At 35.1% G+C, this 25,836-nt stretch overlaps 1 protein-coding gene across 2 annotated transcripts in view; it reads left to right on the top strand.

Moving 5' to 3' along the window:
- The window catches only part of TMEM38B (transmembrane protein 38B), a 46,005-nt gene that overhangs the window by 8,438 nt on the left and 11,731 nt on the right, over positions 1 to 25,836 (top strand). For both annotated transcript variants that reach the window (XM_054584574.1, XM_054584573.1), the window contains exons 2-5: positions 9,502 to 9,658; positions 14,286 to 14,470; positions 15,255 to 15,342; positions 19,349 to 19,466. In XM_054584574.1, the coding sequence (XP_054440549.1) occupies positions 9,552 to 9,658; positions 14,286 to 14,470; positions 15,255 to 15,342; positions 19,349 to 19,466 (498 nt within the window). In that variant the 5' untranslated portion in view covers positions 9,502 to 9,551. The remainder of the gene's footprint in view (positions 1 to 9,501; positions 9,659 to 14,285; positions 14,471 to 15,254; positions 15,343 to 19,348; positions 19,467 to 25,836) is intronic.

Here is a 25,836-nt window from a genome sequence, read left to right as displayed (position 1 = left end):
GACTGACCAGTGTTGTAATTAGTCATCACTGAATGGGGCAGTGTTGAACAGGGGTTATACATATATGGCAGGAGAAGCGGGGAGGAGGACATTTTTGTGGATGTCAGTCTTCTAACTGACTTTAAGATAAGCCACACACTTGGAGGAAGGGTTTTCAAAACATGTATTTCATAAAGAATGGTATTCAAATACATACATAAAAAACCTCTTAATCTTCAATAATAAGAAAGCAAAGAACCCAATTAAAGAATGGGCATAAGCTCTGGATATACACCTCACCACAGAAGAAACATAGGTGGTGGAAGATCCAAGATGGCCCCTAGATGGCGAGGTGGGAGTTACACTCACCTCCTCCTGGAACCAAATTGGAATTACAGTTACATTATAGAACAGTCAGCTTGAATAACCAATTGAAGACTGGCTAAACAGACGTTTTTACAACCAAGGATTAGAGATGAAGTCACATCCAGACTGGTAGGGAGAGAGACATGTAAAGACCTGTCCCAGCACCCATCTACAGTGGCAGAGAATCCGCAGGGATATCTCAGCTGCAAACATCCCCACCATGAGGAGTAAGGGCTCTCAAACTCATGCTGGGCTCCCCACCCAGCAGCATCAGAGCTGGAAACCGGAGGCTACATAACATCTCTGTGAAAATCAGTAGAGATTCTGTCTGCCAGGGAGAAATCTGGGGTCTAGTAGAAAACCAGGTGCCTTCTTAAAGGGCTATTGCACAAAATCTTGTTTGTGGGCATACATCTTGGGTTCCAGCAGAGCGGTGGCAGCTCAGGGCAGACTGGAGTCACACAGGGAGAGGGCTGAAGGCACAGCTGCCAAGGTCCCTGGCTGTGCCCGTCTCCCACACTGCCTGCAAAGACTGTCTTTCCTGGCTTGAGCACTCCCCTCCCTATGTTCTCTGCCTGGAGGAAGGCACTAGCTCCACTCATCTAAATTCCTATGGCCTCACCCTACCAAGATCACACCCCAAAGAAGAGTCAACTGACTGCAGCCAGCCTGGGCCCACGGTCTAGACTTTCTTGGAAGGCACGCATGGAGGTCTGAGCAGACCTGGGTTGGCAGAGACGGACAGGGAGAGACTGAATTTTGTGGCTCTGGCATTAGGATTATTTTCCCCTCAATGCTGACCACAACCATCGTTTTTGTGCAGAGCCCTTCTTCCACATGGCCAAATCTTAATCTTTTAGTCTCATGAACTCTGCTGGTCTCACCCTGACTACTCTTTGAGTTCCTGTTCCACCACAAAGGTTTCCAGGCCTCATACACGTGCAGCTGCCCTTGTTGTACCCTTAAACTTGTGCTGGGTGGCCTCAGGTTCAGCACTGGTGCTGAGTTTTAATATGAACACTCTTTGTGAACATCTCTTGTTCCTACCTTGTAACTGAAAACTTATTCACGCAACCTGTTTACTGCCAGAGGCTCTTTCAGTGACTGAGCCTAATAGGCCGCCAGAAAGTAGAGGCTGATCTCAGGGTGCCCTGAGCCTTATGCTGACCTGCTCCTGGGCTTGGTACTGGTAGACGTCTCCTTTGGCCTGGCCCCTCCTGTGTGCACCCAGGCTTAACAGACATAGCCACAAACTGTGGATCCTTTTGTAGCTCCAAAGAGGTAGCCTAGGGCCAGTCATAGGCAGCTTCTGACATTAAACTGCACTGGAATCCCTCCCAAATGGCTCCAGAACCAACACCCAGTGGCAGGTTTGAGGCCACATCAGAACATGACCCAATTAGATCCAGGAGTGGCACTCCCAAAGGGATATCTTGGCAGACACCAGACCATGCTGGGGTGAATTCTGCTTTCTAAGATCAGCCTCCACACAGCTCGTACACTGTTGTCAGGGTTGATTCTTATAGTCAGCCAACCTGAGAATCTGACCCAGGGATGGGCCAACAGCAGTCCAGACTCAACTACAACATAAGGGCTCACATAACTCACACAAGGGACATTCCTGGATCACCTACCTCAGGTGATAAGGGAGATTGCACCAGTGAGCCCCACAGGACACCTACTATATATGGCCATTGTACCACGACTGGGAGACATAGCAGATCTACCTAATATACAAAAACAAATACAGAGAGGCAGCCAAAATGGGGAGAAAAAAATGTGCCCCTAATGAAAGAATAGGAGAATTCCCCAGAAAAATAGCTAAATAAAATGGAGGCAAGCAACCTACCAGATACAGAATTCAAAACAATGTTTATAAGGATGCTCAAGGAACATAGGGGAAGAAAGGATGAACAAAGTGAGAGCTTAAAGAGATAGTATAACAAAGGACATAGAAACCGTCAAAAGGAACCAGTCAGATATGAAGAATACAATATCTGAAATGAAGAATGCACTAGAAGGAATCCACAGCAGAGGATCAAATCAGTAATTTGGAAGACAAGGTAGAGCATATATACCCAATCTGAGCAGCAAAAACAGAAGAGAATTTTAAAAGATGAAGACAGATTAAGGGACCTGGTATGACATCAAGGGTAACAACATCAGTATAATAGGAGTACCAACCAGAAGGAAAATGGAGTGCAAGGGATTGAGAACCTGTTGAAGAAATAATGACTGAAAACTTTCCTAAAATGGCAAAGAAAGTAGACATACAATTCCAAAAAGCAGAGTCCCAAACGAGATGAAACCAAAGAGGCCCACACCAAGACATATCATAATTAAAATGGCAAATGTTAAGAGATTATATTAAAAGCAGCAAGAGAAAGTTATCTATAAGGGAGCTCTCATAAGACTGGGCTGACTTCTCGAAAGAAGCATTTCAGGGTAGAAAGTATTGGCACAAAATACTCAAAGTGATGAAAAGCAAGGCCCAATTACCCAGCAAAAATATGTAAAATGGAAGGAGAAATAAAGAGCTTCCCAGACAAGAAAGGGCTGAAGTAGTTCATTATTACTAAACAGTATTACAAGAAAAGTTAAAGGAACTTCTTAAGAATAAAAGAAAATAATTATAAAGAATAAAATGGCAATAACTATATACCTATCCATAATCACTTTAAATGAAAATGGATTAAATACTTCAATCAAAAGGCATAGGGTAGCTGAATGGATGAAGAACAAGACCCACCCTGGTTGGGTGGCTTGGTTGGAGTGTTACCTGATATACCAGAAGGCTGCGGGTTTGATTCCCTGTCAGAACACATACCTAGGTTGCAGGTTTGATCTGCAGTCAGGTCATGTTTGGAGGTAACTGATGGATGTTTCTCTCTCTATCCCTCTCTCTCTAAGATCAATAAACATATTTTCGGGTGAAGATAAAAAAATTAAAAAAAGACTCATGTAATGTGTCTACAAGACACATGCCTCAGAATGAAATACACGCAGACTGTAAAGGGATGGAAAAATATTGCAAATGGAAACATCTTTTTGCTGCAGTAGCAATACTTGTATCAGACAAAATAGACTTTAAAACAAAGGCTGTTACAAAAGACAAAGATTGACATTACATAATGGTAATCAATCAAACAAGAGGCTATAGCCCATGTAAATATTTATGCACCCAACATAGGAACCCCTAAATACATAAGCAAATCTTGATGGACATAAATGGAGAGAGCGACAGTAATGCAGTAAAAGTAGTGGATTTTAACAACCCATTGACATCAATGGATGGATCCTTCTGACAGAAAATCAAAGAGGAAATAGCCTAAAATGACACACTAGACCAGATGATTTTAATTAATAATTTCAGAGCATTTCATCTCAAAGCAGCAGAATATACATTCTTTTCAAGTGCAAAGGAACATTTTCCAGGATAGACCACATGTTAGGGCACAAAACAAGTCTCAATAAATCCAAGAAGATTGAAATCTTATCAGTTATCTTCTCTGACCTTGACAGTGGTGTGAAACTAGAAATGAATTACAAGAAAAAAAAAACCCCCTGAAAAACACACAAACACATGGAGGCTAAATAACAAGTTACTAAAAAAATGAGTGAGTTAACAGTGAAATCAAGCAAGACATCAAATGATATCTTGAAACAAATGAAAATGAAAACACAATCTATGGGACACAGTTAAGGCAGTCCTAAGAGGGACATTCATAGCAATACTGGCATACCTCAAAAATAAGAAAAATCTTAAATATACTAACCTTACAGCTAAAGGAACTAGAAAAGGCCCAATGTGAGTAGAAGGAAATAGTAAATATTGGAGTGGAAATAAACAAAATAAGAGTAAAAAGAAGTGCAAAAGATCAAAGAAACTGAGAGCTGGCTCTTTGAAAAGATAAATGAGATGGATAAACCTTTAACCAAACTCAAGAAAAAAAAGATAGGGGACCCAAATAAATAAGATCAGAAAATAAAGAGGAAAAGTAATAACTGACACTAGAGAAATACAAAGGATTATGAGAAAATATTTTAAACAACTCTATGTCAACAGAATTGGCATTCTGAAAGAAATGGGTGAATTCCCAGTTACATACAATCTTACAAAACTGAACCAAGAAGAAACAGAACATCTGAACAGATTACAACTAATGAAATCAAAGCAGTAATGAAAAAACTTCTAGCAAACAGAAGTCCTGGACCTGATGGCTTTACAGGTGAATTTTACCAAACATTCAAAGAATAACTAACACCTATTCTTCTCTAACTATTCCAGAAAATTCAAGAGGAGGGAAGACTTCAAATTCATTTTAGTAGTCTAGCATTATTCTAGTTCCAAAACCAGATAAAGTCACTTCAAAGAAAGAAAATATAGACCAATATTCCTGATAAACATGGATGGAAGAATCCTCAGTGAAATATTAACAAACCAAATCCAGCAATACATTAAAAAGATCATACACCGTGATTAAGTGAGATTTATTTTGGGATGCAAGGTTGATACAATAACTGCAAATCAATTACTGCGATACATCACAAAATTACGGATAAAAATCATATGGTCTTATCAATGTAGGGAGAAAAATCATTTGACAATACTCAACACCAATTATGATAAAAACTTTCAGCAAAGTGGAAATAAAGGAACATACCTCAACATAGTAAGGCCCACATATGACAAACCCGCAGCCAGCATCATACTCAGCAGGGAAAAACTAAAAATGTTTCCCTTAAGGTCAGGAGCAAAACAGGATTGTTCACTTTCACCGCTCTTCTTCAACATAGAACTCAAAGTCCTAGCCACAGCAATCAGACCAAGAAGAAAAAATAAAAGGCAACCAAATTGGAAAGGAAGAAATAAAATTGTCAATATTTGCATATGGCATGATACTGTATATAGAGTACCTGAAAGATTCCACTAAAACCTGCTGGAACTGATAAAAGAATTCAGTAAAGTAGCAGAATACTGGATTTATATTCAGGTATCAGTTTCATTTTTATATACCAGTGCTGAACTGTCATAAATGAAACTTAAGATTTAAAATAACTTCATTTACAGTTATATTAAAAAAACCCCTATGAATAAATTTAACCAAGGATGTAAAAGACCTGTACTCGGGAAATTATAAGGTACTGAAGAAAGAACTTGAAGAAGGTACAAACAAATGGAAGCATATATTGTGTACATGAATAAGAAGAATTAACATTAAATATCTTTCCTACCCAAAACAATCTATAGAGTCAGCACAATTCCTATCAAAATACCAATATTTCACATAATAGAGCAAATAGTCAAAAAATTTATATGCATCCATGAAAGATCCTGAATAGCCTCAGCAATCTTGAAAAAGAAGAGACTTGGAGTTACGCTACCTGATAACAAACTATACTACAAGGCCACAGTAATCAAGCATGGAAATGGCATAAAAACATACTTGGATGTAGTGGCACAAAGTAGAAAACCCAAGAATATCATGATTTATATGTGGAATCCAAAGAACAAAATAAACAAAGTTGAAACATTCATAGACAGAGAGTGGATTGCTGATTATCAGGGGGCAGGGTTGTTAGTGGAACAGGTGAAAGAGGTGAAGGGATTTAGAAGTAAAAATTGGAAGTTAAAAAATAGTCATGGGGATAAAATACAGTATAGAGACAATAGTCAGTAATATTGCAATAACTTTGGTGCTGGCTGGGTATTGGAAATAATGGGAGGACACTGTAAAGTCTATGATTGCCTTACCAGTATGCCGCATACCCGAAACCAATACAAAATAATACTGAAAGTAAAGTGTAATTGGATAAAAATTGATGCTTCCAAGTTGTTTTTCAAAATGCCTTTACTTATTTATACTCTCACAACGGTATATGAATTTCTTCACACTTTTGCCAATTTATTAATATTAAGCTATAATTTCTTTTGCTTAGTGTGTGTGATATAACATCTTGTCCTATTTTGTTTCCCCTTGATTATGAAAGAGTTGAAGATGTTTTTTATTGGTATATTTAGTGGTCATTTATAGTTCCTGCTTTGTGACTTGCCCATTTTTCTGTTCTGTTTTGTTTTCTATTGATTTATTGGAATTTGCCATAAGTAGGTTGAAAAACAGTTTATTCCACTCTTTTGTCATATAGAAAATTTAAACTTTAATGAAGTCCGATTTCTAAATCTTTCCTTCTTGGCTTTATTCAGGTTAAGTACTTTTCTTTCTTTTGTTAAATTAGTAGTTCTTTTTAAAAAATTAGGAATGTTAAATTTTTATTGGGTGACTTTTTACTGTCTGACTAAAGGAGTGATCATAATAATTTGTTCGTATAGTTAATGATTTCAATGAATTTCTGAATTGAATTCATTAAATTCTTTGGATAAAATCTACTTGGTGATGATTTATTCTCCTTCAAAAACTTCTGACTTCAATTTGTTATTAATGTATTTGTGCATTAATACTCATAAATTAGAATTATAGTATGTATCTTTTTTCCCTTTCTCTCTCCCGACCTCTTTTCCTTTCCTTCCTTCCTCCTTGACTTGTTTTCTTCCTCCTTCCTCTCATTCTGTTTGTTTTCTTTATAATTTTTGATGTTGGATTATGTTGTTTAATAGAATGACTTAAGTTTTTCTCCTTTGTTAAACTCTATAATGGTTATAAGGTATAAAAATGAGTAATCCAAAACAACTTGGTAAATGTTTTTCAGTTATTTCCAATTAATTTATCTGAGTCTAGCAGTTTTCTTTATATCTTTGACTGCCTTGTAAATTTCTCCCACAGTTATTTGTATGTTCAGGTTTTTGCTAATATATAGTTTCTTAAAAAGTTGTCCATTTCCAACATATCTTCACCTTTGTTAAATACATGTTTTCCTTTAATTAAAAAGCTCCCTAACTAAAATTTCTTTTTTTAATGTTACACAATGCTGCGCAATGGTCTGCTTTATTGGTCTTTTTCAATAACAGCTTTTGGTTGGTTTTATTTTATTGCCCATCTTTATCTTTTTATTTTAGCATCTATTTAATTAATTTTTACTTTTATTTTTATAAGTTACTTCTGTTTCTCTTGCTGAGTTTATTTTTTTCATTGTTTCGTACTTTTTCCTTTGATAATTTCAAACTTACAGAAAGGTTGCCAGAATAGGTCAAGGTACTCCCATATCCTCTACCCACATTCCCCAAGTACAGTTGACCCTCAGACAGAGTGAGGGTTAGGGATATTGACATCCCCCCCAGTTGAAAATCTGTGTTTCTTTTGACACCCACCCTCCAAATTAACTACTAATAACCTACTGTTGATTAGTAATAGCCTTACTAATAACATAAACAGTAGATTAATGCATATTTTGTATATTACATGTATTTGTGACATACCTTTTTCTTATTTTTTTTTGATATTTCTAGGCTACTTGGTTCATGTGCAAGTTTTTTCAAATCGTTACCAATAAAAAAAAGGTCCAATATATTTACTGAAAAAAATCCATATAAGGGGACCCAAGCAATTTAAACCCATGCTGTTCATGGGTTAGTATACTTAAAGTTAGCCCTATTTATTTACTTTTTCCCAGATCTATTGAGGTATAATTGTGTATGTAATTGAGACAAAAGTGTATGTAAAGTGTACAATGTGATGATTTGATAGACATACACATTGTGAAGTGATTGCCACAATCAAGTTAATTAGCACATCCTTTACTTCACATAGTTACCTTTTTTTGTTTGTTGACAACACAAAACAATTTCTACTCTCTTAGAAAGTTTCAAGTGTACTCTACAGTGTTATTAACTATAGTTGCTATGCTGTACATTAGATCCTCAGAATTTATTCATATTATAACTAGTAGTTTGTACTTGAGCATTCACTCTCTGATTGTTCTTATTTTTGCATATTAATTTTTTTAGAACCACTTGAGTATAAATTGGAGGCATTTTGCTCAGTATTTCTAATTAAGTATGTTATTTTAAGACCCACAGTACAAATATCAAAACCAGGAAGTTTAATAGTGATACAATACTGTTTTCTAAGCCACAATTCATATTTAGATTTCATCAATTTGAAAAGGTCCTTTTTAAAATATTCTTTTCTACTCTATGACACGATCTAGACATGCATTGCATTTGGTCGTTGTCTCTTTAATGTCATTTAATCTGAAGTATTTCATCAGCCTCTCGACTTTGACATCATTAAAGTGTAGGCCAGGTATTTTTTTCTTTTTCCAAATAGCTCTCAATTTAGGTGTATCTGATTAGATTAGTTGAAGTTACATATTTTTGGTAGAAATACCACAGAAGTAATGATGTGTTTGTTCTTAGTGCATTATATCAGTCACTCGATGTTGTTTGTTTACATTGATATCTACAAGGCTTCTTCATTCTATAAAGTTATTATTTCCCTATAATTAATAAGTAATCTTTTAGGAGACATTTTGTGATGATGTAAATATTCATTCCTCATCAACTTTTCACTTTTGGGTTTATTTTATTCTGTTTCTAGCCTGTCCTTTTGAAAGCTTAGTTTATTTCAGCTTTCATTTTTTAAATTAATATTATAAATTTTTCTTAATGTATCTTTTTAACGTATCAACTGGGAGTACTTACATTAGGGTTGAGGATGAAAGGAAACAGTAGGTGGGAAGATTGTTTATAATAATCTGCTGCTAGGAAACTGGCGATAAGAGCTTGAACAGAGTATTTTAAAGTTGCCCCAAGTCACCCATGTTTTAACAGAATGTTTTTTTAAATTCCTAATCCAAGGACCTATTGATTTTAGAGAGGGGGAAGGGAGACAGAGGGAGTGAAACATCGAAGTGAGAGAGAAACATGGATTGGTTGCTTTTCCTGCACATCCCAACTGGGGACCAAACCTGCAACCCAGGCATGTGCTCTGACTGGGAATTGAACCTTCAAGCTTTCTGTCTATGAGATGGTGCTCTAACCAAGTGAGCCACACTGGCCAGGGCTTAAGAAAATGTTTTAAGTTTTGATTTAAAGAACAAAAGATATGTTTTATGATTGTGATTGTCCCACCTATGAGCAATGATAAATTCTTGAAAATTATGAAATTAAGAAGTTGCTATTTCTTTCTTGCTACTGGTACCTTGGGACTTGTTTAATATACAACTATCTCTGGTCACATTTTTACTTTACCATTTCAGGAGCAGTGGCGGTGGCATGGAAGAATCCTGTTTCAAGTTGGTTTACTGCTATGCTCCACTGTTTTGGTGGAGGAATTTTATCCTGTGTACTGCTTGCAGAGCCTCCATTGAGGTTTCTTGCAAACAACACTAACGTATTACTGGCATCTTCAATCTGGTAAGCTGCCATTATGGTGAACTATTAGATATTTAAAAAGTTGTTTTGTAATTTATTAGGAAATGGAATTAAAAAATATTTTATGTTCTTAAAAGTTAATACATATGCAAAGGAACCAACTCAGTCCCAAAAGTATGCCTCTTTTTTATCCTCTGCTCTATTATCCTCTCCGAGAGGCAGTTATTGTTACCATTGTCTTAGTGTATCTTTAGTGGAAACATTTCAAATATCAAAAGGCACCAAGTATTTGGCTCCAAGCAGTTTATCTTGTGAACCTAACTCATACATGCGGATGTGCAAGAGGATAAAAATCAAGATTGTGATCAACTACGGCAAAGTCCAAGTGTTATGATTCATATTATTAATTGTTCTTTTCATGTTATGTTGGGTTTTTCTGAGCCTTATGAGATGTAACATTAATTTATTTTGAATTTCGTTTTGAACTGAAGAAAAAATGTCGGTAGAAATTGCTTTGGATTCTTGCAAATCAAATTCAGTTATCCCGCAGAGAATTGACTCATCAAATTTTAAAAAATGTTGTAATTCTAATGCGAGTGCTTTGTTAAATCTAACACAAACAACTGTGCTTTTCATTAAAAAAAACTTTATTAATGAGACATATACATGTTAGGATCACTTAAAGTTTCTTTTTACCTTGCTAATTTTTAAATGAATATGTAACTAGTCTTAAAAGGAAATGTTAAACATAGTAGCAATGGGAAAAATTAATAGTGGGCACTTGTGGCAGTGGAAACTATTAGTAGAGTAACAAATTTGATAACTAATTTTTTTTAGTTATTACCATATGTCAGCTAAATTCTTTATATTAATTTTTTTATATTTAATCATGAGTCATATGAGAACTTGTTTTTTTTTACTGAACATTATGTTACTAAGATTCACCTGTGTTCTTGCATGTAGTAGCTGTACTATGTTCCCACTTACTGCTATATAATTCATTATATTTATGTTTATATGTTTTTCTTTTGCTGATGAGCATGTTTAATGGTTCTAGTGTTATTGGTCATTCCAAAATAACAATAACAACCACTGATGCAGTATTTACTATGTCCCAGTTTTTTAAGTACTTTATATGTATTATCTCTCTTAAACTTTATTAGAACCCTGTAAGGTAGGTACTACTTTATTCTCATTTAACAAATGAGGGAACTGAGGCAAGAAAGGTTAAATAACTTGCCCAAGGTGTCTCGGTTGCCTATTAGTTGGAGCCGGGATTCAAACCTAGGGTATCTAACCCTTTAGTCTGTGCTTATGTAGTAGATTGTTTTGAATTCTGGAAATACAAATGTCTCTGTTCTCACAGACTCTCAAATAAAAAAGAATGATAACTTGCTTAGAGACACAGTATATTTTACTATTTTTTAAGGTTTTAATGTTGGGAACATATATATAATATTTGTTTCATTTGATTTTAATTTGAGAGATAAAATTATTTTTGGAGTTTACTTTAAGCCCTAGCAAGCTAAGCTCGGGGAGTCTGTGAATGCACTAATTGGAAAAGTCATCTTCATTTAAGTACAATGGCTCACAGTGCTCACATCTGGAGATTAGCACCATCTACTGGCAAAGGGAAATAACTGTTTGGAAGATAGTGTACACTGCCATAGGATTTTTCTTTTTGAAACTGTTTCTGGGGGTGTAATTTTTCTGTGTTTTGATTTTTATATCCCTGGTTTTTTTCTTAAACTTCAGATATCTATTATATATTGCGCATTTGTGTAACTGAGACTGCATTTTTATGAGGAAAAAATATAAGAAAACGTATAGTTTTATCGGTCTGTCATGCTGCAATACTCTTTCAAATCATAAAGTTATTAATATGTTAGAGTAATAAGAGAACAAGGGTGTCGGACTGGGCTAATGTGAACTGTATTTAGTTCATAGTTCAGTTTTGGCTTAGTTAAGTGATACTGTCTTTGATAGAGGAGTGGAGTTACTAATAGAGTGAAAATAGTTCTCAGTGACTAACCATGGGAAGTTTCTCTCTGCTCAACTCTTGGTATTAGCTTAATTTCTACTTTCATCTTTCCTACTTAAACTGGTTTAGCTTTCATTTGTCAGTGGCTTAGCGTCCCGTTTGTATTCTGTTTTAGACTAACTTTTATTATTTAGCACTATTCTTTGTTATTTTTCCTCTTTATTAATCTAATTGACTTAAAAATGGATGAGAAAAAAATGGACGAGAATCATTTGCCTTCTTGTTCCATTTCTTGTTTAGTATGTTCCATTTCTTCTTTTCTGATCTTTTCTAAAGGCACTTTATGAGTTAAAAGTTCCTTAGCGGTGACAATTTTAGTTAAAGGTGAAATGATAATTTTTACAGAAGGAAGGACTTAATGATTGCTTAATGAATATGAGTTGAGTGATTCATTAAAGAAATTTTAAAAAACTACCTTGTGTTATAGAGCAGGAATGGTTGTTTATGGAGCCATTAGTCTGATATGTTTACTTGTAAGTCTACTGAGCACAATCAACAATTTTTCTTTTGCCCTGTGACTATTCAGTACTTGAAACGGGAACTGTATTCTGTTTTAAGTGTTAGCTTGTATCCTGTTTTAAGTGTTAGCTTATTTTAGGTATACTTTAGAGATACAGGATTAAATGGAATAAAGACTTACTCATTAAAAATAACAATAAGCAGAAATTTTAGATTGTATGTCATAATGTTACATAGTTGAATATAAAAAGTCCAAGATTGCCCTTGTAATAGTATAAGTTTTTAACTTGTTGAAGATAGTCTCAGTGTAGAGAACAAAAATGGGGTCATTCGTATTTTTGTTTTTGTTGTTTATTTGAGTGTTTTAGTTTTGAAACCATCCTTCTTTCTTAATCTGATCTATGGGAGATACCAAAATATTTTAATTTTATTTAAAAATACATTTTAAAATTGCTTGTTTAAATGTAACTTATTTCCCTTCTAATCTCTAACAGATTTCCTGGAAATTTGTTCTATATTTAAAGAGAGAAGTATATAGAGGCTTTCAAAATACTATATGAACATGTAAAATTTTTAAATCAGGCCAGTCATTTTCAAATAACTTTTTACTACTCTTAAGTAATTTATTTCTTTCTCTCACACTTTTAAATTAGCAACTGATTCTTTGATTTGATATATTTTGTATTTTGCCTCAAGATTAAGTGTTAATAAATGATTTAATTCAAGACTACTTTTCATCATGCTGGGTTTAGGTGAGGGGAAAACAAGATGAATTATTTCTGCCATTTAAAGTCTATTATAATTCATTATGAGTGTTTCAGCCTTTACAGGGTGTGGCAAAAGTAGGTTTACATTTGTGAGTACGCAAAACTGAGTTTATTCTTGTATTATTATTTATTAATTATTGTATTTTCCATATGAACAACTGTAAACCTATTTTTGCCCTACCCTGTGTATTATAAAGGAAAATGTATTAAGAGCAGTCTGTGTTTAGGCATAAGAATCAGTTGTTATAGTTGTATAGATCCATTAGAATTTATTTAGTCTGTACTGAGAATATCAAATAAAACAAAACTCCCAGAGTCAGTGTATATAGTACTATTTGAGTGGGATGTTGAAGAATAAGAAGGAATTGGTAGGTGGAGATAAAGAGGAAAGAGTGCCTTAGGCTGAACAAACCATTTCATCTTATATTGGGTCTCTGAAGCAATATTTTGGCAAGTAGATTTCATATTCCATGAATACTTTCGGGAATTCCTACTTTATGAATCATGAATTGCAATAAGATTAACAACTTCTTTTAGAAGAAATATAATACTTCTTTCATACAGTGTGTTTCATATCACTCCATTAGAAAGAAGATACGTTCTGCTTTAAGCACAAAATTGTCAGCTAGAGAGTATTTTTAGGAACAAGGGGGAAAAAAGTAGAGTGTTTTCCAATTTAACACTACTGCTAAATTGTTTGAACAGATGCTTAAAACAAATGAGGCTTCAAAAAATAATTCACCCGAGGAGGAGTGAATTATTCTTAAACTAGTATCACGCTTTAATTGGTTAAAACTTAATCTTACTCAACTGAACTGAAGAACAACTTTCATATTCTTTCAGCTATATGAAGATGTTTTTCCTTAACACAAATCTCCTTGAGAGCTATGACCTTTCATTGTGTAGGGTGCAGTTTATGTACTCCACTAAGGGGTACAGGTAAGGATGTTAGTGGGGTTGAAATGCAGCCCTTGCTCAGGTTCCAAGGACCCTTTTCTAATTCCTTTTCCCAGAGGAAAAAAAAGGCACTGTAGCTAGAGAAGTGATTATACATTTGTTTTATTTTTTTAGTCGATTCAGCACTTAGCTTCTAGAATAATATAGGCACAGATTAGCAACTCCATAAATCCTTTTTGCGTAGATGATTCAGTAGTCCAAACAAGATGAAATTCCCCTCTGATCATGACTTTTTGTCAGATTATTATATGTGTTTCATGTTATTTTAAAAAAACCGACACTGCTCAATCTGTGGTGTTCTTGAGATCAAATTCCATGGTTATATGGAGTTTACATTTATGTTTATATGTTTGTTGTGTATTGCCAATGTTATTGCTGATATGCTGTATTTTTATTTTTGTTCTGATTCTATTTACCTATTAAAATATTTAAATTTTAATTTCAGGTATATTATTTTTTTTTGCCCACATGACCTAGTTTCCCAGGGCTATTCTTTCCTACCTGTTCAACTCTTGGCTGCAGGAATGAAGGAAGTGACCAGAACTTGGAAAATAGTAGGTGGAGTCACACATGCTAATAGCTATTACAAAAATGGCTGGATAGTCATGATAGCTATTGGATGGGCCCGAGGTAATATTAACAGTATGTGTTCATAAATATTCTGTTATTGGTGTGCTACTACTACTGAACAATTCTCTAGTTACATTAATGGGGATCGCATACTTTAATAACAAAGTCTTTTTGGAGGATAGAAGCCTTGTTTCTGTTAGCTAGTAAAATTAATTCAGAACCAGCACTTTTCACTAGTATATGCCATTAGCCATTATTTTGAGCTCAACTGTTTTACAAAATTTTTATGATTGGTTTTATTAGCAGGCCTAGAGCCAGACAGATTCATAATTAAATAAGGTGTGGTGCCGTCATAAATAAAACAAGTTAACATAAATTATATGGTACATGTAAAAAATTGCTGTTTTTAAATTCTGAGTGACTGAAAATGGTAAATATGTTTGAATATAGGTTCTTGTTTACTTTGTATTACTTACCTTTATTGTTGAATTCTTTGCTATGTAGGAAGTGGACAAATTTCTCCAATCTCCTCTTGAGGTGTATTTAACCAAAACTAGTATCAGGGAAGGAAGTGATAGAGCAGAGAATTTTATTTGTCAGGTTTGAAACAAACTTCTAGCCACATCTCTGTGCCTGACCACCCGATTTTAACTTTAATTACAGTATAATAGACAGTTGCCATGATAGTGAAAGGGAAGAATTGCACCATAAATATACAAGGCAACTTTTTTTCTTTGGGGATCCTCTTGGAATTGTAAGTCCAGAGATAAGACTATGGCTTTGTTTCAGATTTTTTCTCCAGAAAATTTGGCTAAATATTCTTGTTTTATTTGCTTATTTTTAGGTGCAGGTGGTAGCATAATCACGAATTTTGAGCAGTTGATAAAAGGAGGTTGGAGACCACAAGCTGATGAATGGCTGAAAATGTCCTAGTGAGTTGGGGTGAACTATACTAAGACCCGTATTTTTGTCCTTAGATTTCACCAAATTTCTTTTTAAAAACATTTTATGGATTCTAAGTGTGGAAAACTATAGGTGAAAAAAAGAAATAATAACAACCATGGGAAAAACCCCCAGGAAACTTTATTCTTTGAAAAAGTGTGCTCTCTCAAATGTAGTTTTTAAAATATATACTGATTTATTTATCTTTGAGTGTCTCCCCTTCAGAAGTGAAACAAAAACCTCTAGATTGTTATAGAATTATGGGAAGAGTATTAATTTATGGAGAGAGAATTACGTAGGTACAGACTTCTCTGGATGGAAATGAATCTCAATTGCAATCTCTTGGCATTTTCATTAGTGAAACCACCCAGATTTCAAATTTACATAGCTCTGTTAGTAAAATGTCATGCTTATGAGAACAAATCAATACATTGTCATAAAGTCCTATTAGTTGCTTTAAAAATGAAAGTTAAGCTTAATCATATATAGCAACATGAAAAAGATTAGAGGAAATAACGCACTCTATACTTCTTCAATGCAAACTACCTTTCACTCAAGGAAATTTAACTGTTAGATGTTCTATAAAGACACTGGCCCAATATTAAATAAGTCACAAATGTATCCCTGATGTACCTGAGAATGAAGCGGAGGAGTACAGTTACTGTTCCCACAATTCAAGAAGGAAAAGACTTAGGGAGTAGTAGCTATAATAAGCAAGGCAAGGAAAGACTACATGGGAAAATAAGCCCATTAGAATGGATTAAAAAGGAAGGTTGAGAAGCAGTGTGGATGGTGAAATGTATGTTTGAGAACCAGCAAATTCCAAGATATTTAACTTGGAAAGTACTTCTTAAAGCTTGAATGAGGTAGTTTAGAAATAGAACAAGGAAGGCTTTGGTTGATAATGTGTTATAAATAAAGCATTAGTGTAATTAAGAGAAAATTTTTCTCATTTTGAGTGCATGCCTTGAAACATCTCTTACAAGCCATTTCTTGGAACTTTAGAACTGAAGTTAAATTACATTCTCCTCTGTTCAAAACCTCACAGTGACTCCCTGAAATGGCCCTCCAAGATCTGCCTCTCCCCGACACCCAATTTGCTTTGACTTCCCCTCTTACTACCTTGTTCACTATATTCTTGAAAAAGCCAGGTGTGGTCTGGCTTAACGCCAGCTTTTCTCTTTGCTAGAATCTTTTTTCTCAGGTGGCTGCCTCCCTGTCTACTTTGCTCAGAGTATTTTCTCAAAGCTCACCTCCTCAGTGAGAACTGTCCTGCTTCAAATTGGAGCATTTCCTTCTCTATTCTTTCCTTTGTATAGTATTTATCATATTCTATAATTTACTTACCGTGTTTATTCTCCGCTCCCTTTGGCTTCCCCCGTACTTCAAAGAATATAAGATACCAAGGACAGGGATTTTTGTCTTTTTTGATTGTTTTTGTATCTCAAGCACCTACCACATAGTAGACACTCAATAAATATTAGATGAGTGAATGGTTGACAAGTTGTCAGGCAATTAAGATTTTTGTCTATTATGATATTTTGTGTATGTGTGTATATATTTAAGTTTTCATATCTATTACCAAATACTTTTGCATAGCAGAGAAAGCCTATTTGGTTTTAGAGAACACATAGATTTTCATAAACAGAATGTTGGTAGAAATATGAATGTTAGAGGGCTCAGAAGGAAATGGAGAACATGACTTTAGAAACTGGAGAGATGATTCAGTTACATAGTGGCAGAAACTTAGCTGCATTGTAGAAAGTGTAATTGTAAGCAAGGAACTTGGATATTTAGCTGAGGAGATTTAGAAGCGTTGATGGCTTATAATAAAGTGTGAGAGGAAAGATTTGAATTGAGAGAATAACTGCGAAATAAGGAAACCTAAACTTGATGATTTAGGAAGTTCTCAGCCAATCTAGATTGCAAAAGATGATACAATTAGGAGACTCATTCTTAGGAAAGCCTGCTGTGGAAAGAAAGTCAGGGGTGTCGCTGGGTAACTTTTGCTAACGGTAAAAGAGTTTAGGCATGTGATGCAGGGACCCATTCAGCTGACACAGCAGAAACCAGGACTAGAGATGGGAGTATCCAGGAAGGATCTGTAAAGGACCTTTATGGCTAATGGCATGGATCCCTGTGTCATATACCAGAGACCACAAGGTCTTTGCAAATGTTGTATCACTAGAAACATTGCCAGCTTGGACTGAAAGGGGCAGAGATGAGATGAAATAAAAAAAATGCTGTCAGACTCCCAGAATTCTACAGGCAGGAAATAGGCTGATAAAACTGCTCAGCTGCAAACATGTGCTACCCTTCAAGGAAAAGGAAGAATGACTTTAAGGCGAGAGCTATGGGCCTAGAGGCCTGAGGCCAGGCACACGGCCTGGAGTCACAGGTGCAAAGGCCAGAGCCGGGAGTGCAGAGGCTGGAACTGCAGACTCAGAGGACACAGTCTTGAGCCACAGAGGATTATTCCCAGGCCTCAAAATCTAATGGAATTTGCCCTGCTGGATTTTGAAATTGTGTAGGAACAGTGACCACTTACTTCTCTTTTTTGGAATGGGAATGTCTATATCTTATCCTGTGCCTATTCCACCAGTGTTATTTTGGAAGCAGATAGTTCATTTAGTAGAAACTACTGTAAGGATTTTCTGAATGCTTCCTGGTCTTTCTACCCAATCTCACTGACTTTTTCCTAAATCCCAGCCAATTTCCAGTTACCTGCCCCAATTTGTTATCTACAGTCCTTGCTTATCATATTCATCGCCTCAGGATTTATGCTCTAAGAGAACACAGCCCAGAATGGAATAGGTGGACGCTAAGAGGGCGCCGTGATGAGGCGCCGTGGCGCAGAAACCGAGCTGCTGGAAACACCGAGGGGCACGATCACATGAAGACAAACCTGATTTCATTTTTTAAAAAATCTTATCCTGTTAAAATGTCAATTTAGTGTACCTTTTATAATGTAGTTGTACATGTGTATAATTTACAAATTAATTGATAAACATTTTAGGGAGTGTCGTAAATACTTTTTTACCAATAGAGACACACAGTCAAAAGCTTAGTTCACTTTTTCAAAATAGGAATGCTGCCCAATCGTTGTTAAGCAAAGTCCAAACTCCTGTTGCCCAAACCTAACCCTGTTTTGAACTCAATTCGTAGCTTGTACTAATTAAATTAGTAGCTTATTTTTCTATAAAATGCTTATAGGGGCTTTTAAATGTCATATTTTGCAAAGAGGCATTTTAAGAGTTTATTTTATTTATCTTCTTCTAGTTGTAATCATAAAGAGCTAGACAATGGATCTGTTACTAAGATATACTTTAAATATATGACATGAAAGTAGTGCTTCTTATTTGTAGGTTAGCATCTTACAGACTTTAAATGTTCAGCACTAATTTATTAGGATATGACCTAATGCAAATATTCTGTGCTGAAATTAGCTAAGTAATACTGTGTTGGAGTTAGCTTGTACTGTTTTATGAGAGCCAATTGCGTACAACTTCTCTCTGTTTTACACCACAGCCTGAAGTTTGTTGTGATGGGAATATTTACACAATGGAAATGAGAAAATAGTAATTAGGGCTTTGTTTTTCCTCCCCCATCCCACCCAGGGAGCCTGCTTAGCACTGTAAAGTTTTTCAGGACTAATCTACTTTTCCCAAATTATGCTGTGGAACATGGGACTTTCAAATCCTTTGTGAGAAAGTGTTATATGGTCAAATATGTTTCAGAAATATTGCATCTAGAAATGTACTCTATCAGAGAGTCACAGTATGCATTAACATTCTAAAATCTCTAATACCTTATGCTGTTAAGAAAGGTATTTAATTTATATAACTTAGCATTTCAAAAGCTTTATAAGTTTATTCACAGAACTCATTTTTGTGTTACATCTATTAATAACACATTAGTATTTTGTAGGGTACTCTGAGAAATACAGACATAGATCATGTTTAATACTTACTGACTTAAAGTGTGTTTTATTTTCAGCCCTGCCAAGGTAACCCTGCTGGGGTCAATTATCTTCACATTTCAGCACACTGAACATCTGTCAATATCAAGACATAATCTTGTGTTCCTCTATACCGTGTTTCTTGTGGTCACAAAGGTAAGAGTTCAAAGCAGCAATAAATCAGTATTACAAATTCTCTGTAACCAGAATTCTGCATATGAGGCAAGTAACAGAACATTTATTTTTTATTGTTATTACAGTCTAAAAAGATGAATTTTGAGGAGTTTATTCAGCAAATCCATGACATTCTTTAACTTAGCTCTCCTATGATTCCTCATTTGATTTATACTGATTCTACCAGAAAAGACTTCCAGATAGCCTGAAAGCATATTGGAGACCAGAGAGTAGTGGAAATAAAATAACCAAGGCTGATCGGAGACTGTAAAGACAGTGTGGTCTCATTTGTAAAATGAGGTAATCGTGTAGATGTTCTCTGAGGTTCCTTTAAGCTTTAAGATTTTGAAATTTCATATTAGGATATTTGTGGCCAATCTCTTGTTATTTTTGTCTGGTTCGAAGCTTTATTCCTTCTTGAAGATAGGCGGTAGTATGATATAAGATAACAGCTTTTAGAGACAGGCTGTCTTAAATTCACACCTTGCTTTGCTTCCTGACCCCTGAATAGGCAAGACACATAATGTCTCTAAATCCCGACTTTCTCATCTTCATTATACGATTGTTGAGAGGGTTGGATATGATGTATGTCATTCCATTACAGTGTCTGACACATCTTATGAATTCTATTTGCAGCTGTGTCATGAGGCTAATTCTGATTATTGTTATTCTTACCATTATTAGATATTGTTCCCTATTCACAGCTAGACAATTAATTTTAAAATAAGATTATTATTTAGGCCCAGAGAAGTTTTATAGCTAACTCTATGCCAGCTGAGATATTTGTGGCTTCTTAAAAAGATTCTTAAAAGCAAACAGGATGTATTTTATAAATTTATGTCTTAGAACCAAGTCACTTTATTTCTGGTTCAACAGTCTCTGCAGTGAGGTGATCTGTGGTGGTGATTCACGTAATACAAATATTTCTTCCCATGTGCATTCTTGCTGCAGCCCTCAGATTCTGGGCCGTATGCATTTCTTTATAACAGCTTTACCGGAGTATATTTTAAATACCATCCAATTCATCCCTTTAAAGTGTGTAATTCAGTGATTTTTAGTATAGTCACAGAGTTGTACAACCGTCACTCCAATCAATATTGGAGCATTTTTAGCACCCCCAAAAGAAACCTCACGCTCATTAGCAGTTACTTCACATTTTCCCTTAATCCCCCAGCTGTAGGCAACCACTAATTTACTTTGTTTCTAAAGTGGCCTATTCTGACGTTTTATATAAAAGGGATCATACGATATGTGGTCTTGCGACTGATTTCTTTCACTTAGCATAATAATTTTGAGGTTCATTTATATTGTGGTATGTACTAGTATGTTATTCCTTTTTATTGCCAAATGGTATTCCATCACATGGATATACTATATTTGATTTATCCATCAGTTGATAGGTACTTGGGTCCTTCTACTTTTGGCTAAAAAAGATTCTTATTTCTCTCTGACTTACTTCGCTTAGCATAGTATTCTTAAGGTCCACCCATGCTGTTGCAAATGACAGTATTTCACCGTTTCTTATGGCTGAGTAGTATTCCGTTGTATGTGTACCACATCTTTATCCAGTCCTCCATTAAAAGATGCTTTGGTTATTTCCATGTCTTGGCCCTGGTTAATAATGCTGCATTGAACATAAGGGTGCATATATCTTTATGAATAAATGTTTTTGAGTTTTTCATGTAGATACCCCAAAGAGGGATTACTGGGTCATATGCTCACTCTATTCTTAATTTTTTGAGAAACCTCCATATTATTTTCTATAGTGGCTATACCAGTTTACATTCCCATCAGCAGTGAACGAGGGTTCCTTTTTCTCCACAGCATCTCCAACACTTGTTATACCTGTCTTGTTGATAATAACCATTCTAACAGGTGTGAGGTGGTATCTCATTGTAGTTTTGATTTGCATGCCCCCAATAACTAGTGAAGTCAAACATCTTTTTGTATGTCTGTTGGCCATTTGTATGTCTTGTTGGGAGAGGTGTCTGTTCAGTTTCTCTGCCCATTTTTTATTCATTTGTTTGTTTGGTGGTGAGTTGTGTGAGTTCTTTGTATATTTTGGATATTAACCACTTGGTGGAGATGTTGTTTGCAAATATCATCTCACATTTGTTTTGGTGGCAGTTTTTTCCTGTGCAGAAGCATTTTAGTTTGATATATAGTCCCATTCATTTCTTTTTGCCCTTATCTCCCTTGCCTTTGGGGTCAAATTCATAAAATGTTCTCTAAGGCCAAAGTCCATAAGTTTAATACCTATGTTTTCTTCATTTATTGTTTCAGATCTTATATTTAGATCTTTGGTCCATTTTGAATTAACTTTTGTTCATGGGTACAAGCTGTAATCTACTTTCATTCTTTTGCATGTGGCTTTCCAATTTTCTTAGCACCATTTATTGAAGAGGCTTTCTTTTCTTTCTATGTTTTTGCCTCCTTTGTCAAAAATTATTAGCCCATTTACCTGTGATTTTATTTCTGGGATCTCAGTTCTGTTCCCTTGCCTGTTTTCTGCCAGTAGCATGCTGTTTTGATTATCGTAGTTTCTGTAGCGTAATTTAAAGTCAGGCACTGTGATAACTCCGGCTTTGTTGTTTTTTCCTCAGGATTGCTTTGGCTGTTCGGGGTCTTTTGTGGTTCCATACAAATGTGATGATTTTTTGTTCTATTTCTTTGAAAAATGACATTGGGGTTTTGATGGGGATCACATTACATCTGTATGTTGCTTTGGGTAATATGGCCATTTGAACTATGTTGATTCTTCCAATCCATGAACACAAAATATTTTTCCATTTTATTGTCTTTTTTCCATCTCATTTAATAATATTTTGTAGTTTTCAGTATATATTTTGTAGTTTTCTTTCACATCCTTTGCAAAATTTATTCCTAGGTATTTTATTATTTTTGTTGCAATTGCAACAGGAATTGTTTTTTTCATTTCTATTTCTGAAGTATCATGGTTAGTATTAGGAAAGCAGTGGATTTTTGTACATTGATTTTGTATTCTGCAACTTTGCTGTATTTGTTTATTGTCTCTAATAATTTTTTGGTGGATTCTTTAGAGTTTTATATAGAAAGAATCATGTCATCTGCAAACAGTGACATTTTTACTTCTTCCTTCCCAGTTTGGATGCTTTTTATTTCTTTCTCTTGCCCGATTACTCTGGCTAGGACATTTAGAACTATGTTGAATAAAAGTGGTAAGAGTAGACATCTCTGTCTTGTTCCCGTTCTTAAGGAGAACACTTGTAGTTTTTGCCCATTGAGTATGATGTTGGCTGTGGGTTTGTCCTGTTTGCCCTTTATTGTGTTGAGGTATGATCCTTTTGTTCCCACTTTGCTGAGAGTTTTTGTCGTAAGTGGGTACTGGATTTTATTGAATGCTTTTTCTGCGTCTGTTGATAGGGACAATGATACCAGGCCTTTGTGAGTTACCAATGGGTATATGATCTTTCAATAGATCAAAACTCTGTCCTCAAGATTTACTATCTGAAAGACATATGATACACGTATACTATACTTTTAAACTTTGTGAAGATAGGGGCTAGTTTTGTTTTATTCATCATTGCATCCCTTGCATTATATCCAGTACACATAGATTTTTAATATATATATTTGTTGACTAATAAATGATAAAAATGCTTTTTCATAGGTTTCTCAGTGTTTAATTCTCCCACAGTTACTTATCTAAGACTATACTACAAGACTCTGATGAACAATTTTTATTCAGCTTATTGAAAAGAACATTAATAAAAATGGAAATTTTAAGATTAATTTATTAATCTAATAAATTAATTTAGACAGTTATTTAGGTTAATAATTATTGATGTCTGAATGAATGACATCACCCATGAAGAAAGCAAAGAGTGACCAAAAAATGTGGTTGAATATGCCCTGTGTGATTAGGAATTTATTATAGAGCACGGTGACTTTCACTGGAGGGCACTGAAGAAGGCTTAGACACTCGAGTTGCACTGCAAAGGACTGTTTAGATTTGGGAAGTTGGGAGAAAGAAAGAAGTATGTTTTGGGTGGAGAGAGAGAATACTTCCAAAACTTTTGTTTGTATAGATATATAGATATACAATATAAATATATTGTTACAGTCTTTGAATTATTTTTGTGAGGTAGAAGTAATGTGTATTCATTGTACTCTCAGTGCTAGACACTGTAGAGGATATAAAAGTACCTAATTACTGTTTCTGTCCTTAAAGAATTTATATAGCATGTCACATTTTTCTGGGCATTTTTGAAATGATATAGCATGAGATACTACATAAAGAATGTGACAGCTTTAAACAGTTTCTGTACTTGAATTAATTTATATTTTAGGAATGTTATAAATGTCAGATTATTTTTAGGACTTCAACTTTCGTTCTCTTCCCTTTTTAAGCAAGAGACGGTGATATCAATGCTATTTAATTTAGGTAATATGCTTTTTCTTTCAATCGTTTGCTAAATAAGGAGACAATTTTATATTTTATTGGTAAAAGAATAAGGGTTCATTCCATTTGTTACCATTATATTTGTATCACCTTGCTGAATGAAGGCCTGATAAGGGGCTGAAATCACAGAAGTCCGTCCTTGAGCCTCCTAAGTCTATTTTGGCAATAACTCCTGATGCTGGCAATACTTCCCAGCTGAGTGATGACTCTGCTGGGAGTAGAGCTTCTATTATAACACTCAAATTGAAAAATACTTACTATAGTTCACATTCTCAGGAAATACTTTAGATCCTGGCACTCTTTTCTTTTGGATTTTGTTTTTTAAAAATGCTGTTTTCCTGACAGTGGGCCATTGTTTCTTCCTGAATTCTTTTATCTTTTATTGGCAGTCCATGAAGTTAGGATGATTTTGCTAGTGCATCTTTCTGAAACTATTTATTCCGAATATAAGGAAGTTCTTCTTAGATCTTACCCAATCATGGCATAAACATGGAGGTTAACGTTATATTTAGATTCTTCTCATTCTATATTCTCACCCCACTGACCACATTTATTTTTGTGTTTTTACCTTACAGTTGTATGATAATGACTTCCAAATCTATATCCTATATTTAAATGTTTCTGGGCAAACCTCCATTACTGCACTCTCCTTGTACAAGCTCTGTAATTGCTGATTTACTTGTTTGTCTCTGACTAGTTTGTAGGGTCCCTGAGGGCAGGGACTACATTAAATATTCTTCTAGCAGCCAGGTATAATGCACAAGCAGATTGTTTACATCCTGTTGATGGTTGGTTTTGGACTTTGTTAGTGCTGTTTATTCAGTATTTCAGATTTGCCTTCTAGAATGTGACCTTTTTAGAGTGTCAATTTAAGCCCGAGGTATATCCCTGAGTAGTTCCACCTAGCCTAGGTTTGAACTTCATCATGTCTACTCAGAACCAATCAGCTGGCTGCTGATGTGTCTGCTCAGCTCTTTGACACCCCAGTGGTTGCTGTCTACTAGATTTTGAAATCACTTCCTATGCTCACACAGTTTAGAATTGGTAAACTCCTCTAGGATAGATTATGCATGGATTCTTGGGTTTATTTTCATGTGATTTCTTCCTCTTGGAGCTGTATAGCCCTCAGATCCTAGATGCTTTGGCCTTCTCAGACTCCAGCCTCAGTCTCTTTAGTCCATTTGGAACTTCCACTTTTTATTCCCCTGTGCTCTGAATGGACACATATCCTTAAAGAAAAAGCCAAGGGTGAATGTGGAGTTCACCTGTTCAGCATGTCTCATCAGGATCTTCCTGTATTGGTGGTTCTCCAGTGCCTTTTAACTCTTTTATATATTTCTGTCTTTTGTATTGATTTTGGTGAAAAATTGAGTCTGATGTCTCATATAAACTCTTTTTAATGGCTGGCCTAATGTCCATGTGCATGCAATAAAAAAATGCTACTTTCTTTGTTTATTTTTATTGAGGTCAAATTCAAGTAACAAAACCAACTATTTCAAAGTATATACTTCAGCGTTATTTAGTGCATTCAAGTATTGTGTGTGCATGCATTTTTAATTTATGTAATGATTGTAGTACATTATAGCTCTTGATCTTTGTCTCATTTTTACTTAACAGTATGCTTTAAGAATTTTTCCATATTTTTATTAATTACTTTTAATAATTGCATAGTATGTATTTTCATTTATCCATTCCTCTTATGATGGACATCTGTTTTTGTCTCCAGCTCTCCATTGCTTACACTAGATTGCAGTTAATAAGAATTTGTTCTAGATTCTCTTGTCCTCAAGCAAGTAGATTATGTGGAGGCCCTTGTTGAAGTCTGATTTAAAACTTTCTAGTTTGATTCATTATCTGAGATATGCTGGAGGAATTGACCCTTGGAAACTCATGGGCTTTTCGGAACCATTC

Source organism: Pteronotus mesoamericanus, unplaced genomic scaffold, assembly GCF_021234165.1.
Source record: "Pteronotus mesoamericanus isolate MK-2021 breed Mesoamerican mustached bat unplaced genomic scaffold, CSHL_Meso_final contig_78, whole genome shotgun sequence".
NCBI lineage: Eukaryota > Metazoa > Chordata > Mammalia > Chiroptera > Mormoopidae > Pteronotus > Pteronotus mesoamericanus.
This window is presented reverse-complemented; position numbering and strand designations above follow the sequence as displayed.